Below are 20,226 nucleotides of genomic sequence, written 5' to 3' on the forward strand. Positions count from 1 at the left end.
AGGCTGGTCTCGAACTCCTGACCTTGTGATCCACCCACCTCAGTCTCCCAAAGTGTTGAGATTACAGGCATGAGCCACCACGCCCGGCCAAAAATGTACTCATTCCTTTTTTTCCTTTTTATAAAAGTAAGACAAATACATGGTCTAGGATCCCCCACTCTACCTTGGTCCCCCACTCTACCCTCCTCACTCAACCTTCTTTCCCTTTCTCCAGGGACAACCATATAAGAAAATCTAACTAGGTAATTTATTCATTCAGTTAAAACATCAAAACATCGTACAAACACACACTGAGAGTCTGCTCCCACCCTCTTCCCACTCCCCAGCCCCTCCACCACTGCCCCTTTAGGTCATCACTGTCTTTAATTTCTTATGTCTCTTCCAGTGTTCCATTCTGCAAATACAAACATATAGCCAGATTTTCCCTTTTCTTACAGGAAGATAGCATTCTGTATACACTCTTCTGTTCTTTGCTGGTTTTGCTTTATAAATCTTGCTGCAGACAGACCCTTCTGGAGATCTTCCTCTCTTCATATATAGAAGCTCAAACTTCCTCTCTTTCTCTTTCATTAATTATCTTCACTTTAGCCAGGCGTGGTGGCTCATGCCTGTAATCCCAGCAGTTTGAGACACCCAGGTAGGTGTATCGCTTGAGCCCAGGAGTTTGAGACCAGCCTGGGCAACATGGCGAAACCCCATCTGTACAAAAATACAAAAATTAGCTGGGTGTCGTGGCACACTCCTGTAGTCTCAGCTACACAGGAGGCTGAGGTGGGAGGATCGCATGAGGCCAGGAGGTCAAGTCTGCAGTGAGCCGTGATTGCACCACTGTTTTCCAATCTGAGTGACATAGTGAGATCCTGTCTCAAAAAAAAAGATGAAAAAAAATATTCATTTTAGTTGCATATCCTGGACAACTATGAGAAAATAGTCTCCTACAAATTACATAGTAATTTGTCTTAAACATTTAAAAAAGTTATTTATTTATTTATTAAGACAGGGTCTTGCTTTGTTGCCCAGGTCAGAGTACAGTGACACCATGGCTCACTGCAACCCTGACCTCCTGGACTCAAGCAATCCAGCCTCACCTTCCAGAGCATCTGGGACTACAGGTGCATGCCACCATGCTTGGCTAATTTATTTATTTTTTGTAGAGACAGGGTTTCACTGTGTTGACTAGGCTGGAAAATAAGCAAACTCCTGGACTTGAGCAATCTGCCCACCTTAGCCTCCCAAAGTATTGGGATTACAGGCGTGAGCCACTGTGCCTGACAAAAGTCACTTATTTTTAATTGTGGTAAGATTCACATAACAAGGAGTTTACCATCTTGACCATCGTTAAGCTACAGTTCAGCAGCATTCCGTACATTTTAATTGCTGTGCAACCATTAGCACCATCTATCCACAGAACTTTTTTCATCTTGCAAAACTGAAGCTCGATACCCATTAAACAATAACTCTCCATTTCATCCTCTCCCGCAACCCCTGCAACTACCATTCTACTTTCTGTTTCTATGAATCTGATTACTCTTGGTACCTCATATAAGTGGAACCATATGGGATTTGCCCTTTTGTGACTGGATTATTTCACTTAGCATAATGTCCTCAGGGTTCATCCATGTTGCAGTGTATGTCAGAATTTCTCTCTATCTTGTGGCTACGTAGCATTCCACACATAGAGTTATGTGGCTCTATCGTAATTTGTTTCAGCAGTCCCCCTGAGGGACTCTTGGGCTGTTTCAAGTCTTTTATTATTCCTGTTGGTGCTTCAGCAAAGACCCTCTTCTGTGGTCATTTTATGTAAGCGGAGGTGCACTCCGAAAATGCAGGCCCAGCAGTGAGGTTGCTGAGGCAGAGTGTGGGAGCTCTGTGATTGCCACTTGCTCTTGCTCCCCACTGCCGTTGTACCATTTTGCACCCTCACCAGCAATGTAATAAGAGAGAGCAACCTCTTTTAACTCTTTTCATGGTTTCTTCTGCTAGCTACCCCCATGTCTCCAAATGTTATGATTAATCTGCTATTTCTTTTTTCTTTTCTTTTTCTTTCTTTTTTTTTTTTTGAGACAGGGTCTTGCTCTGTCATCCAGGCTAGAGTGCAGTGGCACAATCATGGCTTGCTGCAGCCTTGACCTCCCAGGCTCAAGCCATCCTCCCACCTCAGCCTCCTGAGCGGTTGGGATTACAGGTATGTGCCGCCACGCCTGGCTAATTTTTTAATTTTTTGTAGAGACAAGGTCTCACTGTGTTGCCCAGGCTGGTCTCAAATTCTCGGACTCAAGCTGTCCTCTTGCCTTGGTCTCCCAGAGTGTTAGGATTACAGGCATGAGCCACAGTGCCCAGCCACTACTGCTTGATTTACCAATTTTAGAGTATCTGTTGGTGCCCTTCTAAGATAGATGAGAATTTAGCTCTCATGACCTGCTCTTCCACTGCTCCCCCTCATCCTCCCAACAGCATCCTGTGGCCTGTAGATTATCTAGGGTCACCTTTATAAACCTGAGAGTCTCAGGTACCCCCCTTTTTTTTTACCCTCATTCTTCAATTCCTCCAAGCACTCTGTCCATGTCTCCCTCCCACTACTGCCATGTGTATTTTTTTTTTCTTTTCTGAAACGGGGTCTGGAGTGCAGTGGCACAATCATGGCTCACTGCAGCCTGGACCTCCAGGGCTCAAGCGATCTTCCCGCCTCAAGCCTCCCAAGTAGTTGGGATCACAGGTGCGTGTCAGCAGATCGGCTAGTTTTAAAAACTTTTTGTAGAATTGGGGGATCTCACCAAGTTGCCCAGGCTGGTCTTGGACTCCTAGGCTCAAGCGATCCTCTTGCCTTGGCCTTCCAAAGTACTGGGATTATAGGTGTGAGCCACCACGCCCAGGCTGCCATGTGTATTTTTTTTTTTTTTCCAAGATGGAGTCTCTGTCGCCCATGCTAGAGTGCAGTGGCGCAATCTTGGCTCACTGCAATCCCTGCCTCCCAGGTTCAAACAGTTCTCTGCCTCAGCCTCCTGAGTAGCTGGGATTATCAGCTTGCGCCACCACGCCTGGCTAATTTTTTTTGTATTTTTAGTAGAGATGGGGTTTCATCATATTGGCCAGGCTGGTCTTGAACTCCTGACCTCATGATCCACCCGCTTTGGCCTCCCAAAGTGCTGGGATTACAGGTGTGAGCCACTGTGCCCAGCCTATGCCACGTGTATTTTTATTTTTATTTTTTTTGTTTTGAGATGGAGTTTTGCTCTTGTTATCTAGGCTGGAGTGCAGTGGTGCGATCTTGGCCCACCCCAACCTCTGCCTCCCGAGTTCAAGCGATTCTCCTGTCTCAGCCTCCCAAGTAGCTGGGCTTACAGATGCCTGCTACCACGGCTGGCTAATTTTGTATTTTTGGTGGAGATGAGGTTTCTCCATGTTGATCAGGCTGGTCTCAAACTCCTGACCTCAGGTGATCTCCCTGCCTCTGCCTCCCAAAGTGCTGGGATTATAGGCGTGAGCCACCACGCCCGGCCTATTTTTATTTTTAAGTCATCAAGACTGAATAACCCTTCCATTCTCTTGCATAACCACAATGACATCTTGTGTGTTTTGTTTTATAGGTTGAGTCTAAACATTGAAGACAATTGGAAGCAGATACAGACATTATTTCATGCAGAGCTTGTACATTACCGTGACTGTATAACTTGCTTTGCTCTCTGTCCTTGACTTGGATCCTCTGCTCTGGTGCTTGATTGAGCCATCTGGGGTAGAAAAGGGGTGGGGGAGAGGTGCCATTAAAAATGCATATTCCTAGACTTCACATCAGACCTGCCAAGATCTGTGGAGGGCCTGGGAGTTTGTATATTTTAAAGCTGTCCCCCTTGCCGTGGAATGATGGTATGCAGTGGCAGTGGGCATTTGGAGTGGTAGGCACCTTAGTCAGTTTTGGGTGAATGTTGACTGACCTTATTTAATAAATGAATAGCCTCTTGTCTGCAGCCTCACCAGCCCTGTGCCCCTTCATCCACAGGTACGTACCCCAGGACACAACAATCCTTACAAGGAAACCTCCCTGGACCCTCTACCTTTTCTCATGGCCTTTGAAACTGCAACTCCTGTGTGGGCCCAGTCTCTTGGCTACCTGTCCTTCTCTCTGCCCTTCAGCCCTGTGGTTTAGTGACAAAGAAGGCTCAGGCCCCTTCTGGGGTTCTGACAGGCCTGCCTTTGGGCAAGGAGCACAGTGCAGTAGAAGCATGGGATGTGTATGGCGACAGGCCCTGAGTCTACCCACTTGTTTATTCATTCACTTGGCATCTTCTGGCACGTGCATGTGAGGGCAAGGCTCTGAGGGAGGATCAATGTGAGAGAAAAAGTTGAATCTCACAAGTTCCAGGTATTAAGTTTCCAAGAAAGATACGGAGGAGTAAGGAGCAGGGAGGGCTCTTTTCTGACTTCATTGCTGTCCCAGGGATGCTTCGGGGCAGTGTTTGTCATGCAGACACAGGCTCTGACCCGCTCGCTAGTGGGCTGTGAAGTCACTTGAATGGGTTCAGCCATCATTGACAGAAATGGATAGGATAGAATTGGAATGCTTCCACCCTGTAAGGGCTGTTGGGGTTTCATTAATTCTTTCTTCAACTCTGGCTATTCTCTGGTTAAATATGTCCGGTGAGTTTTACATTTTGGTTATTGAAGCTTTTTTTATTTCTAGAAGTTCTACTTGGTTCTTTTTTCTTCTGCCGTGTCATTTTTTTTTTTTTTTATCGTTTTCTGTTCTCTGCAGGGATCTTGAAGCTTTTTTTTTATTGATTGAAGCAGAGAAGACATACCTGTTTTACAGGTGATGTCTGCGTCTGAAGTCTCTGCGCGTGTCTGTTTTTAGCGTCTATTTTGTGGGCTTGTTCTCCCTCGTGGTGTCTGGTTCCCAAGGATTCCTGCTTTTCTTTGAGCATATACTGGTTATTGCTTGAAAAGTCTGGTTTGAGTCTAGGATGAAGGTACCTTCCTCCAGGAAGACCCTGCTGTTCCTTCTGCCAGACTCCTGGGGGTCTCACCAGTTCAAGCCCTCTTGAAGCCCAGCTCAAGTTTGGGGTTTCTTGAACCATCTGGGGGATTCCAACTGGTATCTTTAGCTCCTGGTAGGAGCTGTTCTACTGTGAGTTCAGCCCTTGTCTGAGACTGTACCCCTTTAGGGTCCCGATCTCCTGTTGACCCCTCACCTTCTGTGGGCCTGGGCCTCTGATACTTCCATCTGAAGAAGCTGTCAAAATAAAAGTCCGTGCTGCTGGGAATCAGGAAGTCGCCTCAAGGCAAAAGTAGCTGGGTATTTCTATATCTCTTTTGTTTTCCTTTCTGTCTTCTCTTTTGGTTGGGTAATTCTTCACCATCTTGTCGATTCTTTAAGTCTTAGCATAACACACATTTTAAAAATTCCGTTGTTTTAGTTGCTTTCTGTCACCATAGATGGTCACCATGGTTCTCAGCCCTGTCAGACCTGGAGCCTGGTACCAAGACCAGGGGGCAGGGAGTCATGCCGTTTTAAGCAGTGATGATCTAAGTTTTATTTCTTGGGTGAGTCAAGGTCGGAAAAGCTTGAGACCCCTGCTCTAGGGGCTGTACCTGTCCCTTTCCGCCTTTTCTCCTGTCTGGACTAGGGGCCAAAGGGGCTGGTGGGCCATGTGGAGATCAAGTGGCTGACAATCCCCGGGACCTGTGGGCTCAGACACAGGGCCCTGCACCTCTCAGCCCCTCCGGTCTCAGCTCAGCACCTCCCTTGCCTGGCCCCTCTTTCCTGCATGAGCTCCCTGCCCCTGCCAGGAGGGACCGGTGTCCTGTTCCCAGATGCACCATATCCTCTCCCATCTCCTGCCCTTTCCTCCAGTTGTGTGCCTCATAACCTCTTCCTCCCTCCAAGGTTAAATCAAACCCTACCTCTTTATACAGGAGGAAGTCATTTCTGGGTTGATGTATGCATCCGGCAGATGCTTGCTGAGCCCCAGGTTAGGGGCTGGGGAAACAGTAATGAGCTGTACCAGTCCCTGCTAGCCTGCCCACCCCGAGTCTGGTGAGGGTAGCAAAAAACATACAGTGGAATTCATAAATAATACAATCTATCCGTATCCATATTTTTATTTTTTATTTTTGGGGATGGAGTCTTGCTCTGTCACCCAGGCTGGAGTGCAGTGGCATGATCAGGGCTCACTGCAGCCTTGACTTCCCGGGCTCAAGTGATTCTCCTGTCTCAGTCCCCCAAGTAGCTGGGACTGCAGGCATGTACCACCATGCCCAGCTAATTTTTTTTTTTTTTTTTTTTGAGACGGAGTCTCACTCTGTCGCCCAAGCTGGAGTGCAGTGGCCAGATCTCAGCTCACTGCAAGCTCCGCCTCCCGGGTTCATGCCATTCTCCTGCCTCAGCCTCCCGAGTAGCTGGGACTACAGGCGCCCGCCACCTCGCCCGGCTAGTTTTTTGTATTTTTTAGTAGAGACGGGGTTTCACCGTGTTAGCCAGGATGGTCTCGATCTCCTGACCTTGTGATCCGCCCGCCTCGGCCTCCCAAAGTGCTGGGATTACAGGCTTGAGCCACCGTGCCCGGCCCAGCTAATTTTTTTGAATTTTAGTAGAGACAATGTCTCGCTATGTTGTCAATGCTGGTCTTGAACTCTTGGCTCAAGTGATCCTCTGGCCCTAACTTCTTGAGCAGCTGGGATTACAGATGCACACCACCATGCCTGGCTAAGTTTTTGTTTTTAAAAATTATTTTTATTTTTTCCCAGCACTTGCTGCCTGTTGATAATTTTTTATTAAAAAAATTTTTTTTGTACAGACAGGATTTCACCGATGTTGCCCAGGCCAGTCTTGAACTCCTGGCCTCAAGTGATCCTCCTGCCTTGGCTTCCCATAGTGCTGGAATTACAGGCATGAGCCAATGTGCCCAGCCCACTTGCCTTTAAATCATGAGTGTGGCAGCCACACATGCACCCATTTGGTGTGGCCATGAGTGATGTATTTTCTGAAATAGCAGAAAACTCCTGGGAAAGTTTGAATAACACAAAGGGCAGCTTTCCCTCAGTTTATAATGGAGTTGCATTCCTGGAAAATTCAGTGTTTGCTAAATCCGTGCAAAAAAAATTCGTGCCTCTGTGTATAGCTCTAGGCCCAGAATACTGCTCATAGATGCCCACCTATGCGTGTGGGCAGGACATTTGCCATCAGGCATCACTCAGGATAATCTCTGTGGTGCAGGCGTCCAGCATCCCTGTTCTGCTCACTAAGTGCCATTGTGACAACTGGTGGTACAACCCAAATCACTCCCTACCCACTGAATTTCTGGAACATTCCCTGGTGTGTCCCATTCCCCACCACTCTGTTGGGAACTGCCTACCTCTAACAAGGCAGTGAGATCCACAAAATGACGTGGGGAAGCCCTGGGAGTGCCAACCCAGCCTGAAGAAGCAGGAGGACCCCAGCTGCCTCTTGAAGGTTGACCCCAACCCATAAAGACGTACTCTCAGCGGGGCGCGGTGTCTCACACCTACAGTCCCAGCACTGTAGGCCAAAGTGGGTGGATCACTTGAAGCCAGGAGTTCGAGACCAGCTTGGGCAATATGGCGAAACCCCGTCTCTACTAAAAATACAAAAATTAGCCAGGCATGGTGGTGCATGCCTATAATCCCAGCTACTTGGGAGGCTGAGACAGGAGAATTGCTTGAGTCTGGGAGGTGGAGGTTGCAGTGAGCCGAGATCACATCACTGCACTCCAGCCTGGGCTAGAGTGAGACTGTGTCTCAAAAAAAAAAAAAAAAAAAAAAAAAAACACACACTCTTTCCAACAAACTGGGTACTCTTTTGGAAGTGATATCCACTCATGCTGGCAGTGCTGAGGGTGGCTAGGCGGGGCGGCCCTTGGTGGCTCCATCTGCTTGTGGAATTGCCATTTTTCCCTTTCCTTTCCAGGAAGTTCTGTCTTCTTTCATCTTTGGTTCACTCGGTTTCTACTCTTAATGGTCCCATGGGACTTTTGCCTCCTTATGAACTGGACGGAAAATCCAGTTTTTCTTTGATCCCTGGGACTGGATGACCAGCTTTGACCGGAGAAAAGACACAGCTTTCTTAGAGGGACCAGGAAAGGACCTGAAGAAGGGGTTTTGTTTCTGGGACCCGCCAGTGGCTCTCTCCTCTCCAGTCCCCCAGCATAACCATCTCCCTTCTGTTCCACACTGTTGGAGCATTGTGCAATCAGGGACTCACACAGCTGCAGCATGAGAGGGATCTCAGGGCCACTGAGTCCTGCTCCATGCCCAGGCTGTGGATCCCTCCTGTGATGGGGAGCTCACTGCTTCCCAGGGCAGCCCAGGCTTTTGTCACGCAGGCCCAGTCACCCACACCAGCCCCTCATCAGCACCCAGAATCCTACCTCCCCTCCTACCAAGCTTTCAAACAGGCTTTTCCATCTCCTGCCTCCTTTGGATAAGCAGAAAAATTGGACACCCTTCCTGCAGCTTAGGCTTACGGGAATAACAATTGTTTTATCTACTTGCCAAAATAAAAATTGTACTAGAGAACGTGTTTCTGGAATTTGGATTTGCCTTATCTTAGGTCAGATTCCTAGAAGCAGAGCCTAAGATGGGTGAATTATTGAGGAAGTTCTCAGGAGGACACAGTGAGGGAGCCTCTTCCTCTCTGTATAGGCAAGAGAAGAAGCTGAGCAAGGGTGTGGTTTCAGGGGGAGATGCGCCTCAGCCTGACCCCACGGGGAGCTCGGGACTGTGAGCTGCTCCTCAGACTGTCCCCTCCAGAGGCTGGGCTGTTCTGTTCCTGTGTCAGTTACTGGATAGGGGCTGCCCCTGGGGAGAGGGGTATGCCATTTCCCAGGCATCTGTGTGCAAGATGGTTTCCGTTGGCCAAGGCAATTAGCAGAAGGAGGATGCAGATGTGAGCTGTTAGCTGCCAATACTCACAGAAGCTGGGCAGAGACATGGCATAAGGGTGAGGCCCCAGCAGCCTCTGGTACATCTCCCAGAGGAAGAGGGCACCCCACCGAGTGAGATGCACTGCTCTCAAACCTGCCTCTGAGCCTCCCCATTCTACTCAGCGTATTCCGGGATGCTCCAAATTCTATGAGGTTCTTCCAACTGCTTCCTGTCTGCCTGCAGCGGGGAACGGGAATGGGGAAAGGTTGGGAGAGCAGAGCTGCAGGCTGGGGTTTTCTCCAGGGAGGGCCCTGAGCCCCACATGAACCATTCCCCTCACCCCCAACCTGCCCCACCACAGACTGCCTCTTCAAGGTGTGCCCCATGAACCGCTACTCGGCCCAGAAGCAGTACTGGAAGGCCAAGCAGACCAAGCAGGACAAGGAGAAGATCGCTGATGTGGTATTGCTGCAGAAGCTGCAGGTATGTGTGTGTGTGCAGGCATGCATCTGTGCACATGTACCAGGAACCTGGGTACACAAACAGCGGCGCTGCTTGTCGGAGCCAGTAGGGGCTCTGTGGCTGAGCTGAGTGGTTTCTAAAACTCGCATGGGTGTGACAGTTCACACCTGTAATTCCAGCACTTTGGGAGCCCGAGGCGGGAGGATTGCTTGAGGCCAGGAGTTTGAGAGCAGCTTGGACAGCATAGCAAGACCCTATCTCTACAAAAAATTAATAAACAACAAAAATAAAAAAATAAATTCCAATATGCAAGAGATTGGTGTGAATTGCTGTGAAGGAGTGGATGTAGGGGGAGCAGGGTCCCTTCCCAGTGACTCACCAGTCTGTATAACTCTGTTGTGTCAGTGGGAAGAAAGTGTCCCTTCTTCCAGGCTGGCACAGCCCTATGCCAGGTTGCATGGCTCAGAGAGTGGAATGCCGACACCACAGAGCAGTGAACAACCTGTACAGCTGTCTATGGAGTTCCCAGTGGCTTGTGGAGACAGTGGCTCTGGGGAACCCAGTTTGGGAGCCCTGGATCTAGTCTTAATCTCTCCCCTTGTTTTATAGAGTTGGAGCCTGGGGCCCTTAGATGGGACTGGTCTGTCCATGGTCATCCTGTGAGTCTGCAGTACAGCCAAATGGCCCCCAGGTCTCTGACTCACCCTGGCTTCCTCAGACACGTGGATTGTGCCATGATACTGGGATGTGGTGGTCGCTTATGAGCACCTTGTAGGCAGTGGCTCAGTTCACATCCTGGGCAGATCTCCGGGTCCCAGCCCCATTCCCCAAACCACAAAGAGAGTGGGAGGCTTGGGCTGTGGTCAAGAACTTTGCAGCCTGGGCCCTGGGCCCTGTTGCCCCACCCCTTGTCATACAAACCTTGCTTCCCTCTGTCCCCTTCCCCTAAGCCCCATGCCCAGAGGAGGTGGGTCTAGAATGGGGACATTGGGCTATGCCCTATAGCTGTGAACTGGGTTGGAGAGAGGGAGCTGCAGGTGGACTGCCTGAGCTCTGGTATTAATACCCCAGCTCTCTTCCTGGGGTGGGGGCTGCCACAGGCTTCCTTCCCGCTGCTGGCGGGTAGAGGCTGAGCTGGGGATCTGGCCTGGCGGGAGGGCATTCACCTATGCAGAGCCACATAATCAGAACCACAAGCAGTCACACAGCTACATGCTGTTGCTTTGTGGAAAGTCACGTGGTCCATGGCAAGGCTCTCCAACTGCCACCTTCGCCTTGGTCTCAGTAAAGGACTGAGGAAGAGGAAAGGGCAGAGACCACTGCTCTCAGAGAGTGCCAGTCTGATGGAGGGGACAGGGCTCCTACCCTCCAGGAACCCCTAATCTAGTGGAGGAGACAAGGCAGCTATCCTTAGGCAGCTTCCAGTCTAACAGGGGACAGAAGAGCCTAAAAAGCTGTCTCTAATGGGATGTAGACCAAATCCTCAAGGCCACCAGCATTGGATCCATCAGAGTGGGATGTGACCAGTCAGGGAGGGCTGCTTGGAGGCAGTGGGCTGAATGCATACAGTTTTGGGAGGGAAGGTTGCAGAGGAGTGGGGGTGGTGGTGGGAGCCAGGAAATGGCACCAAGCAGCCCCTGCCAGGGTTTAGACTGGGACAGGGGTCCCGTGTCTGGGACTTCAGGAGTCTGGTGAGATGAGGGTAGGTGGTGAGACACAGCTTTAGGTTCCTGGGGGTGTAAGGGGATTGTCGGGGATGCTCAAGGTGCTGCTGGCATGCCGTCTCCAGGGGAGGTGGCTGGGGAGGTGTAGGGGTTTGGCTCCCTGGGCTGTGTGTGCCGTGAGATCTCAGGCTGCCTTCCGCACTCGGAGTGCAGCACTCTGGGTGCAGCACCAAGAGCTGGGGCAGGGGTCCAAAGGGTCCTGGAGTCCAAGGTGACTGTGTGTGTGTGTGCATGCATGCGTGCGTGTGTGTGCATGTGTGCATGTGTGTGTGTGCATGTGTGCATGCATGTGTGGGGCTGGGGCATGTCTCCCTCTAGGAGCAGCTTCTGAGCCCACCCTTCACTTCTGTGTGTGTCTGCCCAGCACGCGGCCCAGATGGAGCAGAAGCAAAACGACACGGAGAACAAGAAGGTGCACGGGGATGTCGTGAAGTATGGCAGTGTGATCCAGGTGAGGCTGGCCCACCTCTCTCCCACCTGTCCCTCTCCCTGCCTAACAGGCTGGGCTGGTGCCAGGTGAGGGCTGCCAGCAGGCGTTGCCCTCTGTGTGTCCCTGGTGAATGAGTGGCCCTGGGGCCACCTGTGTGGCTGTGCGTCTGACTTTGTGTGTGTCTGTTGCTGTGTGGCCTCAGTAGCAGTGCCATGGGTGTGTTTATAGCATGGTGACCATCAGCATGGAGTCTGGAGCCATGTTGTCTGGATTCAAATCTTGGCTCTGCTACTCCTAATGGTGTAACTTGGGCAAGTTACTTAACTTTCCCTAGTGCCTTGGTTTCCCCATCTGTGAAATCAAGAAGTAATAGTGCTTCCCTGTTGGATTGTTGTAGGTTACTTGAGCTAATCTATGTAAAGTATTTAGAACAGCTTCTTTCTTGTGATCACCAGGGTGTCCATGGGGGTGTGCCTATTGTGTGCATGTTTGTGTGTGATTGTGGCTGTGGGTGTTGGCCTGTGTGTTTGTGACAGGTGTCTGACACTGTGTGTGCAGCCAGGGTGTGACCAAGGGTCTAGGGCATCCCCCCATATCCCCTCCCTGGTGGCCGCCCCCTGGGGCCCAGTGACCTTTCCGCACCCACCTGACCCCCAGCTCCTGCACATGAAGAGCAACAAGTACCTGACGGTGAACAAGCGGCTTCCGGCCTTGCTGGAGAAGAACGCCATGCGGGTGACCCTGGATGCCACAGGCAATGAGGGTTCCTGGCTCTTCATCCAGCCCTTCTGGAAGCTGCGGAGCAATGGGGACAACGTGAGGGCAGGGCTGGGCTTGGAGGGGCCTGGTGGAACTCCAGAGGGGTTTCTGTAGGGTCTTTGGTGTGGGGACTGGATAAGGTCATGCCCATTTCTTAGAAGGGCAGACTGAGACCCGAGGGAGGCGCGGAGGTGTGGCGACAGGAGGGCCCTGCCCTTCCCACCTAACCTGTCCCGCCTGTCTGCTCAGGTGGTCGTGGGGGATAAGGTGATCCTGAATCCTGTCAACGCTGGGCAGCCTCTGCATGCCAGCAATTACGAACTCAGCGATAATGCCGGCTGCAAGGAGGTGAGGAGGTCGGGGGTCAGCCAGGCAGTGCAGGGACGTCCACACATCCCTGGTGGTGGAGACACCCCGCTCACCGCCATGATCTCTGCCTGCAGCCCCATCTGGCCCGCTGGACAAGCTTGGCCTCATGGCTCCTGCATTCGTTTTCCAATGCTGCCCTCATTCTCCACCCCACAGGCTGGTGGCCCCAAGGTAGCCGGGCTGGGGTCTGGGGACCCTGGCTGGGAGAAGACACCCTGTCCTTGTGCTATAATGGTGGCTGGGCTGCTTCTTCCTTTCAGCCCTGCTCTGGGCCCTCAGTGGCTGGGATCTGCCTGGCAACACAGGTTTCGTCACCCTTCCCCAGGTCAACTCTGTGAACTGCAACACCAGCTGGAAGATCAACCTGTTTATGCAGTTCCGGGACCACCTGGAGGAGGTGTTGAAAGGGGTAAGGACTGGGAACCCCTGCCTTGCCCAGCTGGCCACCCAGCCCTCCCCACCAGGGTCCTCTTCCTGCCGTCTCTACTCACCAGACCTCAGGCCCTTACCCTCTCCCCAGCTTTGCACCCCCCAGCCTCCCTCCATCTCCATAGGGCCCCACCCACATGGCCCTACCAGGACTGCCACTTCTCTCGTCTCTGGCCACAGTCCGCTTCTCCATCCTCCCTGGGTCCTGCCTGGTCTGTTTTCTCTCTTGTTTAAGGGGGTGTCAGTGGACTGGAGGTCTCCATCCCTCTGACCCAGAGCCTTTGAGCACCATCCTCTCCTCGACTCCTGCTGCCTGGATCCATGCCAGGCCCCCTGCCCCTTGCCCTGTGCCCTCATCGGTGAGGGAGTGAGGCTGCCCTGTCTGCCAAGTTAGGGGTCACTGCCTGTCTCCTTCCTGTTCCCAAACATGCTGGTGTGAGCTCTGGGAGAGAAGGGGGGCCTGGGAAATACTGCCCGAAGTGAAGACTTCGGGAGGATCCAGGACTGAGGGCAGAGGGAGCTGCCTGGGGCCACCGGAGAGACCATTCGAGAAAACCTGAACACCAGATGTGGGCGAGAGGAGAGTTCAGATGTCTCTTGGATGGGGCTGCAGGGGATGGAACCAGCAGACGGGGTGCAGACACTCTTGAGGGAGGGCAGATTCGTAGAGTGTGAGGCTGTCTAGCTAGGGGAGCAGGCAGGAACATCCAGCTGTGAAACCTGTCAGAGGGACAGGTGACAGGCCGGAGAGCAGCCACCTAAGGAGGCTGCGTGTTCATGCACCTCCTTGCTCAGAAGCCTGCAGTGGCTCCCTTTGCCCTCCTCCCCTCGCTGAGCCGCTCTGTTAGACTCCCCTGCCCTTCTCAGGCTGCCTCAGTCCCCCACCCTCCTCATCTTTCTTACCTCCTGGGCTGCTTCCCGTCTACCCATGCCCTGCCCCAATGCCTTCTCCCTCCCTCCCTCCCTTAAGTCTGCACATCGTCCACACATTAATCAAGGTACAGCCATGCACTACCTCTCCTGGAAGCCTTCCTTGAAGTTCCAGCCCCGAATCTGTGCAGCACTTAGGAAATGAAGCATCTTGGCTGGGCAGGGTGGCTCACGCCTGTAAATCCCAGCACTTTGGGAGGCTGAGGCGGGTGGATCACTTGAGATCAGGAGCTCAAGACCAGTCTGGCCAACATGGAGAAAGCTCTTCTCTACTAAAAATACAAAAATTAGCCGGGCGTGGCGGTGGGCACCTGTAATCCCAGCTACCCAGGAGGCTGAGGCAGGAGAATCACTTGAGCCTGAGAGGTGGAGGTTGCGGTGAGCCAGGATTGCACCACACTGCACTCCAGCCTGGGCGACAGAGCGAGCCTCCATCTCAAAAAAACAAACAAGCAAGCAAACAAACAAACAAATAAATAAAATGAAGCATCACTTGGGCCTCACTCTGTGGTCTACATAGGATTATTTCTGGGGAATCCGCCATGGCTCCATGGTTCCAAGGCAGCTCAGAAGCAAGGCTTTCTGGTGCTAAGTCCACTGCTTTTTTGCCCCTGCCTTGTGCTTCTGGGGCACAGAAGTCACTAGGTTCTGCCATAGTAACTGACCAATCTGGGTATCGTCATTCATTCATGCATTCTTGCATTCACTGCTGCATTCACTCTGCAGGTATTCACTGAATGCTTTGTGTCTAATGTGTTTTCAGTGGAGGGAAGACAGAAAATGCCTTTAGTGATGATAGCAAGAGTGGCAGCCATGCATTGTGTGCCTGCTGGGTGGCAGGGTCTCAGCAGGAGGAAGGTGATGGAATGGTGAAGGTGTAGGCCCTGGAACTGGGCCACAGATTCATGTCCCATTTGCCATTAGTTGCATGACCCTCGGCAGGATACTTACCTTCTCTATGCCTGAGTTTCTCCACCCATAAAATGGGGCTAATGATGTATTTACCCAGAGAGTTGGTGTGAGGATCGAGTGAGAAAGCTTACAAGTGCTTGCACAGTGGCTGGCACGCGGTAAGTGTGCAGTGTGACTTCATCATGCATATAATCCTCACATTTTCTGCAAGGAGATCATAGTATTCCCATTTTACAGAAGAGGCAACTGAGGTTCAGACATGTTAAGGAACTTATCTGAGGTCACACAACTTTTAAGAGCAGAGACAGGCTGGGCACAGTGGCTCACGCCTGTAATCCCAGCACTTTGGGAGGCTGAGGCGGGTGAATTGCCTGAGCTCAGGAGTTCGAGACCAGCCTGGGCAACATGGTGAAACTCCGTCTCTACTAAAAATAAAAAAATTAGCCGGGCGTGGTGGCACGCACCTGTGGTCCCAGCTATACAGGAGGCTGAGGCATGAGAATTGCTTGAACCAGGAGGCGAAGGTTGCAGTGAGCTGAGATCGTGCCATGTACTCTAGCCTGGGCGACAGAGTGAGACTGTCTCTGAAAAAAAAAAAGAGCAGAGACAGGATCCAAACGTGGTATCTGTGTCCAAAGCCATGGACATGCCCTCCATGCTGCCCCTATCCAACAGGGGAGCAAAAGAAATGGGCACCACCTACCAATATTTAGGCAGAAGGGACCCTGAGAGGGGCAGTCATGGCCCTGGGAAGATTGAGGGGGTGAGGTCCCCCTCCTTCATGGAGGGGGTGACTGGAGATGGGCCGATAGAGGTTAGGCAGGGTGCTTAGAGGTACAGATAGGGAGGGAGGTGGTCCAGGGTGGGTTTGAACATGGGAAGGCCTGCGAGAGCTCTGGATTTGGGGTCTGGGATGTGGGCTGAGGGCAGAGTGCCTGGGCTCTGGCTGTTCTCTAGAGGGGCTCAGCTTGCAACCCCCTCTCTGTGTTCCGGCTCTGGAAGAGGGGCCCTGCCAGCAGCCACCCCTGTCTGAGGCAAGTGGGGCTGGGCCTTGGGTGGGTCCTTGAGCCTGGAGGGGCCGCAGCCATCCTGAGCCACACCCTGCTACCTGTAGGGAGACGTGGTGCGGTTGTTCCATGCGGAGCAGGAGAAGTTCCTGACCTGTGATGAGTACAAGGGCAAGCTGCAGGTGTTCCTGAGAACCACACTGCGCCAGTCGGCCACCTCGGCCACCAGCTCCAATGCTCTCTGGGAGGTGGAGGTCAGAAGAGCCCTGCTTCTGGCACCCCGGACTTAGCCCTGGATGCCACCTCTCCCTCTTCCCCACCATCCGGGAGGGTGGGATATTGACCCCTACCTCCCTCTGAGTGCCTCCAGAGTCAAAAGGCCAGGGAGGGTCCAGAACCCACCTACCCAGAGATCTCCAGGCCTCCCCAGGGTCTGACTCCCCATGCCTGGCCAGTCTCTCCTTCCTGCCTCACACCTGCATGCCCCCAGGTGGTCCACCACGACCCCTGCCGTGGAGGAGCTGGGCACTGGAATGGCCTGTACCGCTTCAAGCACCTGGCCACGGGCAACTACCTGGCCGCTGAGGTGAGCGGGAGGCAGAGGGCATCCTGGGGCTCATGTTGTGTGCATGTACACGTGGGTGTGCGGGAGCGTGTATGCACATATCTGAATATGTGGCACATGTGCCTATGGACCCTGACTTCTTTGCACTCATGCATTTATCCAATATTATCAAATAAAGGCATGACTGTAAAGAAGCCTAATAAATATCACTGTGTTCCTACTATGTGCCAGGCACTATTCTAGGCACTGGGGATACAGAGTGAGCAAAATTTCCCATCTGTCTGTAATGCACACATTTGTGTGTGTTGGGACATTGGTGTGTATGTGTGTTCATTTGTGGTTCTATGGAGAGGGGCCATGAAGAGCTCCCCTGGAATGATATGGGCACCCCTGGGAGGGTGGAGGCTGCCTGCCCAAACCCAGGGCCCTATGTAGGTGACTGTGTTTTGCAGTGGGGTCGTGTGGGTATAGTTTGGTGTCCAGTAGCTCCCCTTCATCTTGTATCTCTTGTCCAGGAGAACCCCAGTTACAAAGGTGATGCCTCGGATCCCAAGGCAACAGGAATGGTGAGGAGCAAAGCAGGTCTCCAGTGAGGCCATGGGCCTGCCCTGGGGGTAGGCGGGGGCAGGGGAGGCCATGAAACCCTGGGAGGTGGGCTGGAGGGAGATGGCCCCTAAGATGGGATCCCAGGTGTTTCGGGGGCTTGAGAGGAGGTAGGGCTTTCTACCTGATTTGGGGTCCTCACCCAGGGGGCCCAGGGCCGTGCAGGCCGCAGGAATGCTGGGGAGAAGATCAAGTATCGCCTGGTGGCCGTGCCTCATGGCAACGACATTGCCTCTCTCTTTGAGCTGGACCCCACCACCTTACAGAAAACCGACTCTTTCGTGCCCCGGTGGGTATGCGCCATGTGCCTGGGGCTTGGCTGGTGGTGCCCAGGCTGGGCCCTCCCGTCTCTGGGACTCTCTGGATTCCTCACTCCTCCGCCCTCCTGAGGTCCTTTGGCCTCTGGGGTCTCTGCAGGTCCCATCCCTCTGGGGATCCAGCTCTGAGGTCTGTCGGCGGCTGACCACCACTGCATGCCTGCCACGTGCCCAGCGCCTGCCCCAGTTGGTCTGGGTGCTCAAGCACAGGCTGCATGGCAGTTTGTCTAGGACATAGCAGCACGGGGAACCCAAACACTGGATGGGGAGGCCAGACTCTCTGGCCTTTGAGGTCCCACCAACCCTGAGATTCTAGGACAGAACATCAAGAAACTTCTCAAGTGTCAATCCAGGCTTTGGTGTGTCCTAAGCTGTATGATCTCAGGCTGCTACTCACTCTGCCTCCGTCAATTTAGTGGGAACATCAAGGTTCCCTATTAACAGGGCTAATGGGAAAGTTAATTGAGTCACGACATAGGCCCACAGCCCCTTCCCTGAAACTCTTGGAGGCAGATGGATTTGGTATTCAGATTGTTTTTCATTTTAGAAAGGTAAACTTGTATTTTGTAATCATAGACATTGAGTATTTCTGTGTAATGCATGTGTTTATATGAAATGTGTGCATCTTGAAATTCAATGGGATAAATAGTTAAATAGCCTCATTTGTCCAAATGAATTTTGGTCCCAAGTGTAAAAACAAGTTTTGGTTTTGGAAGCGTGGACAAAGCTGCCTGTGTTAGTGCAGTGGTCGGGAAGGGGCCTGGGTGCAGGGCTAGCTCTGGCTGTTCTTCTCTGACTTCAGCTTCCTCATCTGGAGGGGCACCAGTGGCCCCTGTCCCACAGCTGTTGAGGGTGTGGAGTAGGGTGGAAGCTGTGGCAGTGTTGGGGAGGTGGGCCGGCAGGCAGCAGGACTCACTCCGTGGTGCACTCCTCGAGTCCTTGCCCTCCCACCCGCCTGCAGGAACTCATACGTCCGGCTGCGGCACCTCTGCACCAACACATGGATCCAGAGCACCAATGTGCCCATTGACATCGAGGAGGAGCGGCCCATCCGGCTCATGGTGCGGGTCCCTAGGGGTGGGGGTGGGGCTGGGGCCAGGGCCGGAGCCTGTTCCCAGGTGCCCTGCTGACCCTTGTCCCTGCAGCTGGGCACCTGCCCCACTAAGGAAGACAAGGAGGCCTTTGCCATCGTGTCGGTGCCTGTGTCCGAGATCCGAGACCTGGACTTTGCCAATGATGCCAGCTCCATGCTGGCCAGCGCCGTAGAGAAACTCAATGAGGGCTTCATCAGCCAGAATGACCGCAGGTGGGCTGCAGTGGCACAGAGGTTTTCTGAGTGATCTTGCCCTCCCAGGGCCTGCATTTCATGAAGAAAGGAGTCATGAAGCAGAAGCCAGGCAAACTGGGGAGAGAGTGGGGGACTGGCCCTTATGGGGCCCTGGCCTGGGACCCTGGAGTTGGGTGCCTCACAGCTCAAGTACTCCCAGAACTAACCCTGTGATGGAGCTGGTTACTGTGTTGAGCCTGGTCTCAAGGCCACTTAGCCCTGCTTTACTGATGACCGGGCTGAGGCTAAGAGAGGTTACGAGACTTGCCCAGGGTCACACAGTTAGTAAGTGGCAGAGTCAGGATGCAAATGCAGCACCCTTCACACCAGACTCCCTGCCTTGTGCCCTGTACTTCCTTTCCAGGTTGGGATATTCTGAGATTCTGTGTCTTGGGGCCACTTTGAAATCCAGGCTGGGTGGGACTGGGCGTGTTTGGAGAGTATTTCAGGGGAAAGCCGGAGAGAGGAGTTGTAGACTGAGGATGGGTTTTGTGCTTTGGGGGCCGCTGAGTGAACTCAGGAAAGCCATGTTTTGGGAGGGACTGGCTCCCCACGAGGGGCACCTGCTGGGTGGGCATCTCACACTCATCATCCCCGGGTACCCTCACCCAGGTTTGTCATCCAGCTGCTGGAAGACCTGGTGTTCTTTGTCAGTGATGTCCCCAACAATGGGCAGAATGTCCTGGACATCATGGTCACCAAGCCCAACCGGGAACGGCAGAAGCTGATGAGGGAGCAGAACATCCTCAAACAGGTGCGTGTGTACTCATGAGGGGACGCAGAGGGGCCGGGTGCCGGGAGAGGGCTGCCTTGAATTGCAGGTTCATCCCCCACTTTAACAAAAACCAGTATATATGGGGCACGACCACGTGCCAGGCACTTCCCTAAGTACCCCACATGTGTTGACGAATTTGATCCTCACTGCCTGGAGGAGGCACCGTGATTCTTACCCTGTTTTACTGGTGAGGAAGCTGAAACACAGGCCAGAGTCGCTTGGCCCAGGGTTCACAGCTAGGAAGCGGCAGACAGGATTTGAGCTCAGGATGTCGGGTCCAGAGCTGTGCTTCAAAAAAAATGTTTAACAATTTTTTTATTATGAGAATCGTCACATATTGAGAAAATATTGGAAGAATAGTACAGGGAACAAGGTGCCTCACCATTTTGCTGCCTTGGCTTTATGTAGCTCTATTCACGCATCCATCTTTCTGTCCACACATTTCAAAACAGGCAGCATTTTACACCCAAAAGTTTCAGCAGGCATCCCTATTACAATAGGGACATTGCCTTATATAACCATAGTACATGCTCACACCTAAGAAAATTACAACAATACCAAGTCCATATCACATTTCTCTAATGTTCCCAGAATGTCTTTGTAAAGCTTGTTTTTTTGTTGTTGTTGTTTTTTTTTTTTTTAAATGAGGATCCAGTTAGGTTTTTTCATTCCATTCTGTTGCTCTGTCACTTTGGTCTCTGTTTTAGAACAATTTTTCACCTCTCCACCCAGCCCCAACC

The 20,226-nt window shown here is 52.3% G+C and overlaps 1 protein-coding gene across 1 annotated transcript in view; it reads left to right on the forward strand.

Annotated features, from left to right (window-relative positions):
- Positions 1-20,226, forward strand: part of ITPR3 (inositol 1,4,5-trisphosphate receptor type 3) — a 76,207-nt gene that overhangs the window by 25,688 nt on the left and 30,293 nt on the right. The window contains exons 3-14 of the mRNA XM_010359109.2: positions 9,239-9,360; positions 11,428-11,514; positions 12,151-12,309; positions 12,502-12,600; positions 12,947-13,030; positions 16,007-16,153; positions 16,390-16,485; positions 16,980-17,030; positions 17,214-17,356; positions 18,346-18,445; positions 18,530-18,690; positions 19,324-19,465. Of these exons, the coding sequence (XP_010357411.1) occupies positions 9,239-9,360; positions 11,428-11,514; positions 12,151-12,309; positions 12,502-12,600; positions 12,947-13,030; positions 16,007-16,153; positions 16,390-16,485; positions 16,980-17,030; positions 17,214-17,356; positions 18,346-18,445; positions 18,530-18,690; positions 19,324-19,465 (1,391 nt within the window). The remainder of the gene's footprint in view (positions 1-9,238; positions 9,361-11,427; positions 11,515-12,150; positions 12,310-12,501; positions 12,601-12,946; positions 13,031-16,006; positions 16,154-16,389; positions 16,486-16,979; positions 17,031-17,213; positions 17,357-18,345; positions 18,446-18,529; positions 18,691-19,323; positions 19,466-20,226) is intronic.

The sequence above is a fragment of the Rhinopithecus roxellana genome, chromosome 4 (assembly GCF_007565055.1).
Source record: "Rhinopithecus roxellana isolate Shanxi Qingling chromosome 4, ASM756505v1, whole genome shotgun sequence".
Taxonomy (NCBI): Eukaryota; Metazoa; Chordata; class Mammalia; order Primates; family Cercopithecidae; genus Rhinopithecus; species Rhinopithecus roxellana.